This window comes from Ranitomeya variabilis, chromosome 2, assembly GCF_051348905.1.
Source record: "Ranitomeya variabilis isolate aRanVar5 chromosome 2, aRanVar5.hap1, whole genome shotgun sequence".
Lineage (NCBI taxonomy): Eukaryota > Metazoa > Chordata > Amphibia > Anura > Dendrobatidae > Ranitomeya > Ranitomeya variabilis.
In genome coordinates this window covers 1,092,328,080-1,092,344,773 of record NC_135233.1, presented here as the reverse complement: position 1 = coordinate 1,092,344,773, position 16,694 = coordinate 1,092,328,080, and the positions used below count along the sequence as shown (strand labels likewise).

Below are 16,694 nucleotides of genomic sequence, written 5' to 3'. Positions count from 1 at the left end.
GGCCCCTTTCTGGTATATATGTCTCCCATCCTGGGCCCCTTTACAGTATATATGTCTCCCATCCCGGGCCCCTTTACAGTATATATGTCTCCCATCCTGGACCCCTTTCTGGTATATATGTCTCCCATCCTGGGCCCCTTTCTGGTATATATGTCTCCCATCCTGGGCCCCTTTCTGGTATATATGTCTCCCATCCTGGGCCCCTTTCTGGTATATATGTCTCCCATCCTGGGCCCCTTTACAGTATATATGTCTCCCACCCTGGGCCCCTTTCTGGTATATATGTCTCCCATCCTGGGCCCCTTTACAGTATATATGTCTCCCATCCTGGGCCCCTTTCTGGTATATATGTCTCCCATCCTGGGCCCCTTTACAGTATATATGTCTCCCATCCTGGGCCCCTTTACAGTATATATGTCTCCCATCCTGGGCCCCTTTACAGTATATATGTCTCCCATCCCGGGCCCCTTTCTGGTATATATGTCTCCCATCCTGGGCCCCTTTACAGTATATATGTCTCCCATCCTGGGCCCCTTTACAGTATATATGTCTCCCATCCCGGGCCCCTTTACAGTATATATGTCTCCCATCCCGGGCCCCTTTACAGTATATATGTCTCCCATCCCGGGCCCCTTTCTGGTATATATGTCTCCCATCCTGGGCCCCTTTACAGTATATATGTCTCCCATCCTGGACCCCTTTCTGGTATATATGTCTCCCATCCTGGGCCCCTTTACAGTATATATGTCTCCCATCCTGGGCCCCTTTACAGTATATATGTCTCCCATCCTGGGCCCCTTTCTGGTATACTTGTTCCCCATTCTGTCTCTGCACAAAACAACCGCCAAAACATTCCACTCGCCTCCTTCCTCCGGTCCCTCAATGTGCAGTGCCTCCTATCGTGACACATTACGTCACTATCAGAGAGCCTTTGTATGCAAATATTAAAGACTATCCGTCACTTCCAGAGAACAGGTATGAACAGGGGCATAAACTAAGATATTTAGGGCATTTAGGGCCAATTCTGACAGAGCCCTCCACCCATCAGCATATGGCGGTTTTAGTCACAGCAGGATGCTATCTACCCATACAAATGTAGGATTCCGCCTAGGAGAGGAATCATGTTAGGCAGGTTCCCAGTAAAGAGGATCGCCTTGTCGTGGCTGCTGGGCACAAATGAAATAACCAATTTATGCCCTTAGTATCTTTGTTTTTTCCTATTTTCTAGAGCAATAATGCAATTCCAATTTCATATATTTCATGTTTGCATGCTATAGCGCTACAAAGTGCAGCTTTATTTGTTACTTATAGTTGCAGATGTTTACTCTTCGCTTGCGCCTGTTCACACCTGTTCTCTGTTTGTACGTGACGGTCAGTCTTTGATACTTGTATTAACCTTTATGGTGTCTAAAAGCGCTGAAAAAAACCAATGGCAAATAGTTATTTGCGCGGAATTTTCCAAAGCGTTGCACGAAATTTAAAAAAAATCGCAGAGTTACTCCAGTAAGGGGAACGATGCAAAAAATTGATTAATTATTCTAGACAAAAGTATTATATCTTAGGGTAAATATTTTAACCGTCCAGAAAACCAATATTTGCACTATATATTGCAATACTAAAGTGAAAAGTAATACAAAAATTAAAAAATATATTAAAGAAAAATCGCACCCTATAAAAAAATAAGTATATTTTGCCATTACCACATCTGTAAAAGTCCAATCTATGAAAATACAACATCATTAACTTATACGATAAATGCTGCAAAAAATTAAAATTAAAAAATTCCATTTTTTTTGCTCACTGCACCTCCCCAAAAAAGTGCAATGAAAAGCGATCAAAAATGTATATGTGCTCTTAAATGGTAGCAATAAACTCGATCGGCAGAAAAATAAAAAAGTGGCAATACAAAGCGAATTTTTTTTTTTTTTTTTTACAAAGTTCTTTTTTTTTTAAAGCCACTAAAATAATATTAAAAAATAATAATAATAATAATGTTTGTTATCTCCATGTTCGCACTGCTCTGGAGAAAAAAGATACCAATTTTCTCACACAATAAATGCAAAAAAACTCCCAGCAAAATGGCAGAATTTGTATTTTTTATTCATTGTACCGCACATTTTATTATAAAGTATTATATTATAAAAAAAAAAATTATAATAAAAAAAGGAAAAATTAAAAAGTTATGACTTTTGGAAGAATGTTGAGATAAAAAAAAAAAAAAAAAGAAAGACCAGAAATAAGATTTTTTTTTAAACAGGAAGGGCTTAGTGTAATTATTTTAATGTATGTTATAATAAAGAGCGATAACTGGAACATGGCCCCTATGTTATAATAAAGCAGGATGGGTCAGTCCCTCTGATAGCAGCATTCTCTTCTTCCCCTAATTCCAGCTATGTCCACCAGGTGGCGTACAGTGACCTCATGTTTCTACTTGTAGTTTCACCGGTGTCCAGCAGGTGGCGATGGAATCCATTATCCACCCCACAAGACATGAGACTGGAGGAGCAAGAAGGGGGGAGGTTGTTGCAGGATGCAGCAGCAGTAACAGCAGCAGCAGCAGGAAAGATGGATGTGATGTAAATGCCAAACCTAAAGCAGGGATCCCTGCAAGGATTTTTGTGCACAGAGCTGTCCCTGTCTCCAGACTGAACTACAGAGTCCTGCTCTTCAAGAAAAGACAGCAACATATCCCCCCCAAAAAAGGAGCTTTGCCTAAGAGACAGCTGGATGCAAGGCTGTGACATCTGCCTGTTCCTCTCCTTTGTGTGATTCCCAGGAGAGGGTAAATCACAGAGACGGCTCTCCTGCCTTATGGAGAAGGATCCCAATGTCCGCCTGTGAGTGGATCCCGTCCCTGGAATCCATCGCCTTCTTCTCCCATTTCCTCGCCTTCCATCCACTGTTGCATTTTTGATCCTAATTCCCTATTAAGCTGCGGAGGGATGTTCGCCCATACGTGGTGGGGTCTGAACATGCTGATTATTTTCCTTGGGCTCCTGTCACGAGTCGTGCCTGATTGAGGACACAAGATCCAGGCTTTGGGAGGAATTACATCCTGTTCTTTGATTAAAAAAAAACAAAACAACAGATTGCACACGGGGGGGGAAAACCGAGCAAAGACGAGAGGAGAACATATGATCACGAGAAGATCCCCGCATCTTCATCCTGCTGAGGAACCCACCATGCACCTGTCCTGGAGGATCTGGTAGGGGTCTTGGTTTTGGAGGTGGTGGTCGTGGGTCTCTTGTCCATGTCCTTCTATTGAAGAAACATCTGGCCTGGCATTGAGGACCTTCTTTGGAGGCTTTCCTGGATACCTATGGATGTGGCCAGGTATCTCCACTAATCTGGAAACCGGTTTTGGGGCCTGAAGACGTTGGCATGGACTCGAAGGAAAGAGGAGCATAACCTAAAGAAGATGAGTGTCGGCCATGGTTGAGTAAGCCATGAACCTACAATCTCTGGTCTGAGAAGTCCTGAGTTCTTACGGAAGGCAACCTACCGGCGATATCATTTATGGCAAAGATGCCCAGGAACCGGGCCTTTTCGGAGCCCGAGTACTCAGCCGAGTATTCGGCGGACTATTCGGTCAGCTTGCCCTCAGACCCGGAGCATGGTGTGGGGCGGACACATGAAGTGACAGTCCGAAGCTCGGGCTGCTGCCTCTGCTTGCCGAGGTTTATGCGGCTGACGTTTGCTCCGGAGTCATTGGAGAACCTCTATCAGACCTATTTCCGCCGGCAGCGCCATGAGACGTTGCTGGTCCTGGTGGTCTTTGCCGCTCTTTTTGATTGCTACGTCATCGTGATGTGCGCTGTGGTGTACACCCAAGATAAGTTGGCATCGACGTTGGTGGCCGCCGTCGGGCTGTTGGCGCACCTTCTTCTGTTTGTCCTATGCAAGTTTGGGTTACTACCGGACCGCATCTCCCGCAAGTTTGTCCCCTACATCCTTTGGATATTGATTGCTGCTCAGATTTTTTCTTACCTTGGCCTTAACTTTGCCCGTTTTCACGAGGCCAGTGACACGGTCGGCTGGCAGGCTTTTTTTGTGTTCTCGTTCTTCATCACGTTGCCCCTGCGCCTCACCCCCATTGTCCTGATCACCACCGTGTCCTGCGGGATACACACGTTAGTGCTGGGAGTCACCATCGCCCAACAGCAACAGGGTTCAATGGATACGAACGCGCTATTACGCCAGGTAAGTGCCCGGCTGATGCCAACTGGAAATTCTGATGGACTCACTGCGGGGTGGGAAATCGAAGCACCATGAATGATGCAAAGTTGACACCAAGGATGTCCAAAACTTTGTATTATGGTTGGGCCACAAACTCTAATCCCAGGGGCCTTTACTTACTAGTACATCCATGGACCATGATAGGTATAAGGGTATCCAGAATCATTTTACGTCCTCCATGTTGACAAATTCGGCCCAAAATGGGGCCAATAGCGTAGCACAAACTGTGAGCATTTCCTGTGTTCACTTGAATAAAATGTATTGACATAGCTCTAAGGGCCCCATATTCTCTTCCATACACTTTCTTGACATACTTCCAGGGGGAGATGAAGGGGGTTTCCCTTAATATAGATTCATGAATATAAAGGACACGAAAATTATGGTAACGTAAAGGGGCAAAAAAATAGCTACTGTCAAAATTCACTCCTTGTGGGCAGTTATTGCATTACGTAAGCCCCGCCCACGAGGATTCTCTTTGTATAGATGTTGATAAATCAGATGTATACAGCCAATTCTGCTCCCCCCCAGAGGTCAGAGTTTCCACAATTATCAGTAATAATCTGAATTGTTTCTTAGCGAATATTAGGAGGTATGAGTATGACGTATGTATGGCGTTACACATGCGAGCACCAAGAGCCCCTTAAGTTTTTAAGCAATTTTAAATATGGGGGTGTAATAAGTAGAGCATTGATTATAATAGCATTATTTTCGAGCTGTTGAAGTGTTGGGATCTTCTATGTGGATTTTTGTCACTTATGAATCTACGATACAGGAAAAAAATAAAATTTGGGACATTTTTGGTCATTTTGTCATGCGAGGATTGATTGAAGATGTTGGCAGCAATTGGTGAGTCAGAATCAGGTTGAGACCTGTTGCAATATTTTTATTAAATTTTATGAAATATATTTTGTCTTTTTTTTAATGTTTTATTTTTTAAAATTTCCTTTTCATTTGTTATTTTTCTTTTTTTAAGTATTTTTATTTTATTTAAGTTTTTGTTGTTAATTTTTATCTTTCGTTGTATATTTTTTTTATTTCTCTATAAGATTTCAGAAACCTTTGATTTGTCTTGTATTTCTAAGTTATTCCCCTACGAGGGTATATTTAGAAAATATTCCCCCATATTCGTTCCTAACGAGCCCATGGACGTCAGTCATTGGGTACATACAAGAAAGAGGGCTACATTTCACATATCAAAATGACCCCCGGTAACAGTGCACTTCCATTATAGAGCGCCCCCTGTATTTCGGACCTGTATATTATATTTCCTGAGCTTATAATAGTGCTGGAGCATTATAAGAGGAGCGTCCGTCCTGTGGTACAAGTGTATAAAAATGGTTCCCAACGCTAGAGATTTGAGGCAAAAAGTAGTGATCATGGGGGACAGTCTGCGAATGCTATTAAATAATACAGCCATAGCTTGAGATGGCTGATAACAGGGAGTAATAGAGTGTGGTCTCCTGTCCTACAGTCACCTCCTCCAGTAATGGCTGATAACAGGGAGTAATAGAGTGTAGGTCTTTTTTATTATATATAGACACATCACATGACACAACTACGATACCTGACAGCCACCCCCTTACACCACCACATTCACCCTACAACAAACCTAAATACAACACAATATACAAAATTAACATATAATTTATTTATTTAATTTATCTATAATTAACATTTATTTTATTTATTTTTATTTATTTATTTTTAATTTTCTTTTTACTATATTTAAAACATACATCTATACTAACTATCCTGCCACCCCTGGTCCAGCTCTGGCCGCAAAGTTCAGGATTCTCCAAGTTAGGATCAAGCCCCAAAGTTTTTCCCCAGGCGGGGCCTGGCCAGGCCAGATCAGTCTGTTATCAGCGCTGTTGAACCCCCCAATCCCCCCACCCAACCTAACCAAGACCCTCTATTATACACAATATATACAATATATACACAGACATAAAGCCAACATTACAGAGCACAACCTACGTACTCACCACTCAAGGTCTATGTCTGCAAACCTCCTATTTCAGGAGGCAGAAATACAAAACAAAAATCGATGGTGTAAAGACATCGGCCCACCACCAGGATATAGGAGTATTAATGGACTAAGGCGCCCCGAAGGAGAAACCCCTCCAGAGATGGGCCACCCGGTGTGGGAAGATCCTTCAATCTTCCCCCTGTCTCCCATTCCCGGGAGATAGGCTGAAACCATCCACTACAGGAGAATACCCACGGAGGAGCCCTCTCTTTCCTGAGGTTTGCCACGTTAACTTTCAAAAAGGCGTTGACTAGGAACACCACGGACTTCACCATATCCAATCCTCCTAGTCTCCTCGTGCGGTAAGTGACCTTCCGCTTGACTAGGTTCAGTCTATTCCCCCATAACATTTGGAAGAACAGACTGTAGACCCGAGTCCAGAGAGGCTCTGGCAAGACAGACGCTGCCCAGGTAGATTAGCAACGGGAGCAGGAAAGCTTTGCACAGGCCAACCCTTTCCCTCAGGGTCAAAGACCAACCCTTCCATTGGTCCACTCTTTGGGGCGACAACTTTGATTCTGCCTGTCCAGTTTTTCATGGGGTAATCACCCTGGCCATATTCAATGCCTAGGACTTTGGCCATGTTCTTGGGGTTCGTGGAGGGTGTCTGGAAGATCAAACCCGGGATCACCGCCTCCCAGCCAGTGGAGGGAACTGGATCGTGATAGGATGTTGGTTTTCCTGGCTGAAGCTGTTCTTGAGCCAGGGGCTGATCTCTCTCTGGGCGGTTTGGCAGAAGTGATCACAGATTCAGTTCCCTCCTTCCCAAGAGGTGCCCGTAGTATGAACTGACGACCTCCAAGATGCCTAATCTTGACCTTCTCAAGGTTCAGGCGAGTAGTACTTCCCAAAGACAGAAACATAATGATTAAATACCCTGCAGTAAATAAATAGCATAGTGCATGAAAATAATATACGCTGCTTAGTTAGCATGTTTTTAATAAAAAAACAATTGCGAAAGCCATCCCACCACTCCAAGGTGACTGTAATTGGGACGGTCCTAACGCTAATAATAAAAACCTTACCATTTGTCAAGTGACATGCATGTGGATAAGGTCTGAGAAGAACTGGGCCCAACTAGTGGACACACAGCCATGGGACACCACATCAATATAATGCCCAGCTCAAAGCACCAGCTGAAACACCAGGTGCAAGCCCAACACCAGCAGCTACAGCAGCAACAGCTGCCATAACAGGAGACGAGTAAGCTACTTATGCAGCAGATCCAGCTCCAGCAGCAGCATTGGGACCAGCACCGACAGCAGCAGAAACTGATTGATTTGCTCACGGAGGCCAGTCGTGGCACGGCGACAGCTCTGACTCTAAGGTTAGTGGACGATTTTTCCATCCGGAAGGTGGTAAGGAGAGCCCTGCAGAAAATGACCCCAGGTGATGACATAGAGACCTTTTTGACCATCTTTGAAAGTGTCGCTGAGGGAGAAACTTCCTCTAGATCAATGGGCAGGCGGGGGAACCCCAGAAGACCTACTATGACTTAGCTTTGCAAGACGCCAAGGAATATGGAAAGCTTAAAACTGAAATTTTGGCTCACTTGGGGGTGACGATGACTGTCAGGGCACAGCGGGTCCACCGCTGTGCGTATTACAGGGGCAAACCTCCTCGCTCCCAAATGTTTGACCTACTGCACCTGGTCCAAAAATGGTTGCAGCCAGAGTCCTCTACCCCTGACCAGATGGTAGAGCGAGTGGTAATGGACTGGTTTGTGCATTCCCTTCCGAGGCTAATACAGACTTGGGTCTTCCAGGGTGATCCCAGGAATTCCAATGAACTGGTTGGACTAGTCGAGAGGTATCAGGGTGTCGAGGGTTCCTTAGGAAAGCAGCCTACTCCATACTGGGGGTCCTAAAGGGGGTTGGGGCATCCAAGATCTAAAGGGGTGGGGGAAGTATTGCCGAAAGTCCGTGCTGGCGACATTATCGACATTAAATGCCGAAAAAGTCATAGGCCGGTGTTGCTCCTATTTTGCCTACCCCGCCTGCAGCGCAGTCCCCCAACCTGGTGAGGGCCCTCAGGCATGCTCATTGTCTGTTATCAGGGTGCGAGTGATAGGACTGTTGGACTAAGGAAGTTTGGTGCCCCTGATAAGGGCCACTCTTCCACATTGGCTGGTATCTGAGAAGGTGGTGGGCGTACGGTGTATCCATGGGGATCCTAAGAACTATTCTGTGGCCCAGGTGAGTGTAAGCACGGACTGTGGCATGGTGTCTCAGGAAGTAGGGGTTGTCAAGGACTTGTTGCACCCCATAATAGGACGGGACTTTGCATTGTTGTAGTGGAAATGGGGCCACCTGGGTGTTCAGACGACAGCCAGATCACCCCTAAAGAAAGGAGTGCAGGCCGTAGCATACGAGGTTCCCTTGTGTGTGGCGACGAGGATGAGGTAGCATCCCCTGATGCCAACATCCCTGAGCTGGAAGTATCTGAGGGAAACTTTGAAACTGCCCAACTCAAGGACTTAACTTTTAAAGGGGCGTTCGAAAATGTGACAGTGTTGAACGGTGTGTCTCAGGACCTGGGGGAACGACAGTCAGTTCCTGCATTTTACTATGAATGGGGATCTGCTTTATAGAGTAACCAACGGGTGAGGTGATAGATCACTTATTGGTGTCAGGGCCCTATAGACGCAGCGTGTTAGACATGGCTTATTCCCATGTGTTGGGTGGTCATCTACGGGTAGATAAGACCCAGGAGTGGGTTCTACTGGTCTGGGTGTTACCGAGAAATTATGAGCTATTGTCGTTCCTGCCCCACCTGCCAGATGACCTCCCCGGTGGTCCACTTCCGCAGTCCTCTAGTACAGTTGCCCATCATCGAGGTTTAATTCTAACGCATAGCTATGGATTTGATGGGGCCCCTGGTGAAGCCCACACGAGGACATCAATATATATTGGTGGTCCTGGATTATGCTACCTGGTATCCAGAGGCGATACCCCTAAGAAATTCCTCCGCAAAGTGTATCTCTCGGGAGCTGCTCCATATCTTCTCTCAAACCGATCTGACGAAAGAGATGCTGATGGATCAGTGGACTCCCTTCATGTAGAAGGTCATGAGGGAATTATGCAAGACACTGCAGATTTCACAACTCAGAACCTCCGTGTACCGAGATGGACGGACTGGTGGAGAGGTTTGACAAAACTTTGAGGGCCATGTTGAGGAAAGCAGTGGAGAAGGGCATCCGAGACTGGGACTGTCTGCTTCCCTACCTGAAGTTCCCCAAGTAGTGCTGAGAGGTGTTTAATGGGTCTGGATTATGGGTCAGGGTTTTACGAAGCCGTCCTTGTAACGGCGATACGCGTGGGGTCTCTCTCCCCGCTTTGATCCTTGCTTTCCTGCATGTTGTGCTTCTGGCGGTGCTACTTGATTCTGGTCTGTTTGGCTGGCCCTAGGATTCTCACTTATAGGGTGGGTATGTGGCCACTATAGCCCTTTACATCTGGGCACTTTATGCATTTGCCCCTTTTGAATTGTCACTTAGCATAAGCCTTATACGGCCACCAGACTGTGTGTTGACATTTGGGCATTTGCTATCTTTGCCATGTCCTTCTATATCCATTGACAGGGTCCAAGCTTTCACCTGAACTATTGGTTTATATACAAATGTTTCCCGCTTTGGATATTTTGCATTCATGTAGGAGGCATAGAGATACAGGGCCATCTGTATGTGATATATCTGTGCGACATCTGTGCTACACCCAGTATATGTTCATTATATCATGTGTTATAAATTTCTTTTTGCATATTACTCAGGTATATGACACTTTACTCTATATATACATGTTACAGGGTTTTTGCCCTTGTTTGGCCACTTTAACAGTCATGGATCATTGTGGGGATTTGTGGTGCGTCACTTGTTTTTAATGTTTTTATTGTGTCAATAAAGTTTGCCTTTTTATATTATTGGTACTTTTTGTGGTGTGCAGCATTTTCCAGTGGTTCTCCTTCCTTGTTTTTTCCCAGGGTTTTACAAGCAGCTGAAAGAGATGGATGGGATCGACTGCTCATTTACCTCCAGTCCAGGTCTTGGATTGTCTAATTTAAGGCATCTGGTGCTGTCTAAGGCTGTGTTCACACGTTGCAGATTATTTGCGGTTTTTTCGCAGTTTTTCCCTATAAAATCGCTATAAATCCGCAAATAATCTGCTTATATTATGTATCCTATCATTTTTAATGAATTCTGCACTTTTTGTACACATGATGCGTTTTTTTCCGCGGTAAAAACGCATCGCGGTAAAAAACGCAGCATGTTCATTAATTTTGTGTTTTTTTTGCGGATTTCCCACTTAAAATGCATTGGGAAATGTCCGGAAAAAACGCATCAAAAACGCGTCAAAAACGCGGTAAAAACGCGCAAAAAAACGCATGCGGTTTTCTAGCAGATTTCTTGCAGAAAATTTCAGGTTTTCCTCAGGAATTTTCTGCAAGAATTCCTGAACGTGTGCACATAGCCTTACTGGGTCTGTTTGTTTTGCAAGGTGAAGAGGCCTTGTACAGGTGCATCTCACAAAATTAGAATATCATCAAAAAGAGAATTTATTTCAGTTCTTCAATATAAAAAGTGAAACTTATATATTATATAGAGTCATTATAAACATAGTGATCTATTTCACGTGTTTATTTCCGTTAATGTACAGCCAATGAAAACCCAAAAGTCATAATACTTTATAACACCAGCTTGAAAAATTATTTAAAAACCCGAAATATTGGCCTACTAAAATGTATGTTCAGTAAATGCACTCAATACTTGGTCGAGGCTTCTTTTGCACCAATTACAGCATCAATGCGGCGTGGCCTGGAGGCGATCAGCCTGTGGCTCTGCTGAGGGGTTATGGAAGCCCAGGTTGCTTTGGTAGCAGCCTTCAGCTTGTCTGCATTGTTGGGTCTGGTGTCTCTCATCTTCCTCTTGACAATACTCTATAGATTCTCTATGGGGTTAAGGTCAGGTGAGTTTGCTGCCAATCAAGCCCAGTGATACTGTTGTTTGTAAGCCAGGTATTGGTACTTTTGGCAGTGTGGACAGGTGCCAAGTCCTGCTGGAGAATGACATTTCCATCTCCAAAAAGCTTGTCGGCAGAGGGAAGCATGAAGTGCTCTAAAATGTCCTGGTAGACGACTGCGCTGACTTTGGTCTTGATAAAACACAGTGGACCTACACCAGCAGATGACATGGCTCCCCAAACCATCACTGATTGTGGAGACTTCACACTAGATCTTGGAAATCAATGTCTCAGAGTCTGGAGGAAGGGTGAAGAGGCCACAATCCAATCTGTTGGAGGCCTAGTGTGAAGTTTCCAGAAATAGAGAGAACTATCTAAAAGTAAGATATTCCCAGGGATATAGAAGGAGGATCTACTGCCCCCTGTGGTCCCAGAGGAACACCGTATGGAAATGTGGAGAAAGATCCAGGACCATGGGGGGAGTGACAACCAGAAATGTGCTCATAGCAATTGTCAGTTCCCTACCCACACACCTCCATCACTCAGCAAGGGATGACAGGGAGTATCACACAGGACAGGATTAGATACACAGCTCAGCAGACAGTATCACACAGGATAGGATTAGATACACAGCTCAGCAGATAGTATCACACAGGATAGGATTAGATACACAGCTCAGCAGCCAGTATAACACAGGATAGGATTAGATACACAGCTCAGCAGATAGTATCACACAGGATAGGATTAGATACACGGCTCAGCAGTCAGTATCACACAGGATAGGATTAGATACACGGCTCAGCAGACAGTATCACACAGGATGGGATTAGATACACGGCTCAGCAGTCAGTATCTCACAGGATAGGATTCTAGATACACGGTTCAGCAGTCAGTATCACACAGAATAGGATTAGATACACAGCTCGCAGCCAGTATCACACAGGATAGGATTAGTGTCACGGGGTCCTTCTTCGATACCACACAATCAACAGAGCGAGGGAAGTGTGAACAATCTCAAGACCTTTATTATAGGCAAAACTAAAAGGTCCATAAACAATCCACCACACTGAGGATACATTAGTCCAGAACACGAGTGCAGTTCAGTAACAGAATAAAATTTCCAAAGAGATGAGAGTCCAATAATCCAGTAGACAGAAGATAAAAAATCCATATGCTACCCTTTCTCTCTGATGTGCTGTGTTCACACCATCCTCACCACATGGGAACTGACTTCCCCAGCCCCCTCCAGGGGTAGTCAGACAGGTTGGGGTGGTTTTCATGCCTCCCAGACCTGGCAAAGGTGCCTTGGGGTTAAAGGCACTACAGGGGGTTCATCAAGAGGCATAGATACAGTCAGGCTGCAGACAGTAAGTGAGCTAATTCAATTATCAGCCTTTTGGAAGGTAATTGAGACTGTAGACAATATGGGGAATACACGGAATGATACAGGGCAACAAGAGAACACTATGAAAATCAGTATAATATAAATATACACAAAATGATACCCACATAACATGTCACACCATCACAACCTCTCCCCCCTCCTAATAAGTGAGCATGCCATGAGGTCTACACAGACCTCTGGCCTGCTCACTTTAGTCCACTTTGCTCTACTGTTTATAGTTACTTGTATTGTGGCAGGGGTTGTAATAATCATGAGCACTTGTTGTCCTTCCATAAATTCCCGGGTCCTGGCTTTACCAGGTTTTTTGACTGGACTGGGCCATTCGCTGATGTTCATTAGCCAAGGTAGCTAGCTGGGCGAGACGGTCTCTGAACTCTAGAACGTAGGGAATGATGGGCGTTCCGATGTCTGTGAAATCTCCCTCCAATTGTTCTTTGAGTGAGAGGCCCAGGTACCTTCCAGGCAAACAGATTGCTCCCCGGTGTGGTTTCGGATGTCGTGGTGCTTGAAGGGCCTGTAGTCGGGTGACTGCTCCCACAAATTGGCACTGTAACTCCCCAATGTCATTCCCAAGGAGAATATCTGCAGGAAGTCCTCCCATAACTCCAATCCAACACAGTTTTTCTCCACAACCATAATCCAAATGCACAGAAGCTCGCTGTATATATTTGCGGGCACCCCCCACCAGGACAATGGAAATTCCCGGACCCTGGTGAATTGCCTCGGGTCGAACCACACGGGGATCAGCGATAGTCAGGAATGCCCCCGTGTCTCTTAATCCTGACACTTTGTATCCATCAATTAAGACATCCTGCAGGTGGCGTTGCGGTTGCTCTGGGTAGCTAAAGGACAAAGGCCGGAGTCCATACACTCCAGGAGGGGTATCTATAGTGCTGTGGTCAGAGGTCCACTCTGGTGGGGGTGGTGGTATCTCATCCTCAGGTGGGATGGAGTGCACAAGCTGAACTGGATGAGGTGGGGCTCCCTCCGAATCCTTGAGGGACAGCCAGACTGCAAATGTCCAGGTTGCTCACACCCATAACATCTCCCATCTGTGATACCCCCAGGTCGTGGTCGCAACTGTTGGGGCCCAGGATTGTGAGGCGTAATTGTCATCGGCTTGCGACTAGGTGGAAGGGCAGATATAATCAGAGGGAGACGGGGCGTGGGAGCAGGCCATGGTCCATTGTCCAGAAGCCTCCTCCATTGCGGTCGGATAGTTAGGGCTTCATAGGCCAGGGCTGCAGCTCTATCCACGGTACACGGCGTGCGCTCCCGGACCCATTCCCGTACCTCTGTGGGGCACTTGGCAAGAAATTGTTCTATAAGGAACGCCTGTATAACATCTTCCAGAGTAAAGGCGTTTTCTGCTTCCAGCCATCTCCGACATGCCTGGGACATCTTATGTGCATACATCCTAAACGATCCCCCGTGGTGCATGGGAGGTCTCGGAACTTGGGCCTATATGAGTCTGGGGTGATAGCATGGTAATCCAGGATAGTCCGCTTTACAATGTTATAATCCCGATTCCGCTGTGAGTCAATGGTTCAGTAAGCCTCCGCCAGGCTACCGTTCAGGAGTCCCACTAACAAACGCATCCAGCCAGAGTGGGGCACCTCCATCACAGCACACTGCTGCTCAAAGTCCTTGAAGAACCCTTCCACATCTCCAGAAGCCTCATCAAATGGCTTAAACTCTGTCTGGGTGATCCGTACAGGCTCCCGGATCGTTGGGTTTACACTCCACATTGCATTACTCCCTCTTTCAAGCTCCATTGCTTCTTGTCTCCGCTGTGCCTGGCGGGCAGGCTCCTCCTTATACTCCTGAGGGATGCCTGGGCCCAGAACTGCCATCTCTTCTTTGTACTACACCAACCACTGGCTTTTTGGGGTGGGGGTCCTCGTCTCCAGTGCTTGTCCTTCAGACATCTGGGAGGAGGTGGCGGGGTAGCACCCACCAGTAGGTCAATTAAGGCTTCTTTAGTCAGTCCCTGGTAGTTCAGGCCCAGGTCTCTGGCTCTCTCCTGTAAACTGGATACAGTCCAATTTCTGTACTGGGTGGTTCTGCATTGGGTTAAACTCTGTTGATCCCACTGCTGCCACCAGTTGTCACGGGGTCCTTCTCCGATTCCACACAATCAACAGAGCGAGGGAAGTGTGAACAATTCCAAGACCTTTATTATAGGCAAAACTAAAAGGTCCATAAACAATCCACCACACTGAGGATACAATAGTCCAGAACACGAATGCAGTTCAGTAACAGGATAAAATGTCCAAGGAGATGAGAGTCCAATAATCCTGCAGACAGAGGATAAAAAATCCATATGCTTCCCTTTCTCTCTGACGTGCTGTGTTCACACTAACCTTACCACACGGGAACTAACTTCCCCAGCTCCTGTCCTCCCCAGCCCCCTCCTTATGTCCAGGAGTAGTCAGACAGGTTGGGGTGGTTTTCAGGCCTCCCAGACCTGACAAAGGTGCCTCGGGGATTAAGGCACTACAGGGGGTCATCAAGAGGCAAGTGTATCATGTAATCCCTTAAAAATTATTTTTTATTATATAAACATTAAAAATACCGAATTCCAGTGAAATCCAGAATAGATCTATACTATACCATAATGTTTATATAATAAAAAATAATTTTTAAGGGATTACATGTTACACAGTTTATTATTTTCCCTGTTTTTGTACTATATACTTTCTTTGTCGTATTCTCTGGTCATCAAGAGGCATAGATACAGTCAGGCTGCAGACAGTAAGTGAGCTAATTCAATTATCAGCCTTTTGGAAGGTAATTGAGACTCTAGACAATATGGGGAATACACGGAATGATACAGGGCAACAAGAGAACACTATGAAAATCAGTAAAGTATAAATATACACAAAATGATACCCACATAACATATCACACCATCACAACCAGATACACAGCTCAGCAGACAGTATCACACAGGATAGGATTAGATACACAGCTCAGCAGACAGTATCACACAAGTTAGGATTAGCTACACGGCTCAGCAGTCAGTATCACACAGGATAGGATTAGATACATGGTTCAGCAGTCAGTATCACACAGGATAGGATTAGATACACGGCTCAGCAGCCAGTATCCCACAGGATGGGATTAGATACACGGCTCAGCAGTCAGTATCGCGCAGGATAGGATTTTAGATACACGGTTCAGTAGACAGTATCACACAGGATAGGATTAGATACACAGCTCCGCAGCCAGTATCACACAAGATAGGATTAGATACACGGTTCAGCAGACAGTATCACAAAGGATAGGATTAGATACATGGCTCAGCAGACAGTATCACACAGGATAGGATTAGATACACAGCTCAGCAGACGGAATCACACAGGATAGGATTAGATACACTGCTCAGCAGTCAGTATCACACGAGAGGAGTAGATACACTGCTCAGCAGTCAGTATCATACAGGATAGGATTAGATACACAGCTCAGCAGTCAGTATCACACAGGATAGGATTAGATACACAGTCTTTGCAGAATACTACATGGATGGACTTTATAACATCGCAGTGACATCAAAGTCCTGTCTAAAGGATAACTGTTTATATGGAGAGAGGTGCAGCTTTAGTGGTGAGGACAGAGGTGCGGCTTTAGGGGCGAGGGCAGAGGTGCGGCTTTAGGGGTGAGGACAGAGGTGCGGCTTTAGGGGCGAGGGCAGAGGTGCGGCTTTGGAGGTGAGGACAGGGATGCAGCTTTGGGGGGATGGCAGAGGTGCAGTTTTAGGGGTGAGGACAGAGGTGCCGATTTTGGGGTGAGGACAGAGATGCAGCTTTGGGGGCGAGGGCAGAGGTGCAGCTTTAGGGGTGAGGACAGAGGTGCAGCTTTGGGGGTGAGGACAGAGGTGCGGCTTTTGGGGTGAGGACAGAGATGCAGCTTTTGGGGTGAGGACAGAGATGCAGCTTTGGGGGCGAGGGCAGAGGTGCAGCTTTGGGGGTGAGGACAGAGGTGCAGCTTTAGGGGTGAGGGCAGAGGTGCAGCTTTAGGGGTGAGGGCAGAGGTGCAGCTTTAGGGGTGAGGACAGAGGTGCAGCTTT

At 45.8% G+C, this 16,694-nt stretch overlaps 1 protein-coding gene across 2 annotated transcripts in view; it reads left to right on the top strand.

Moving 5' to 3' along the window:
- Positions 1–2,518: 2,518 nt before the first annotated feature.
- Positions 2,519–16,694, top strand: part of ADCY3 (adenylate cyclase 3) — a 165,946-nt gene continuing 151,770 nt past the window's right edge. Inside the window, exon 1 of one of the 2 annotated variants that reach the window (XM_077291755.1) lies at positions 2,519–4,200. In XM_077291755.1, coding sequence (XP_077147870.1) covers positions 3,517–4,200 — 684 coding nt within the window. In that variant the 5' untranslated portion in view covers positions 2,519–3,516. The remainder of the gene's footprint in view (positions 4,201–16,694) is intronic. The other variant, XM_077291754.1, reaches the window with a different exon arrangement.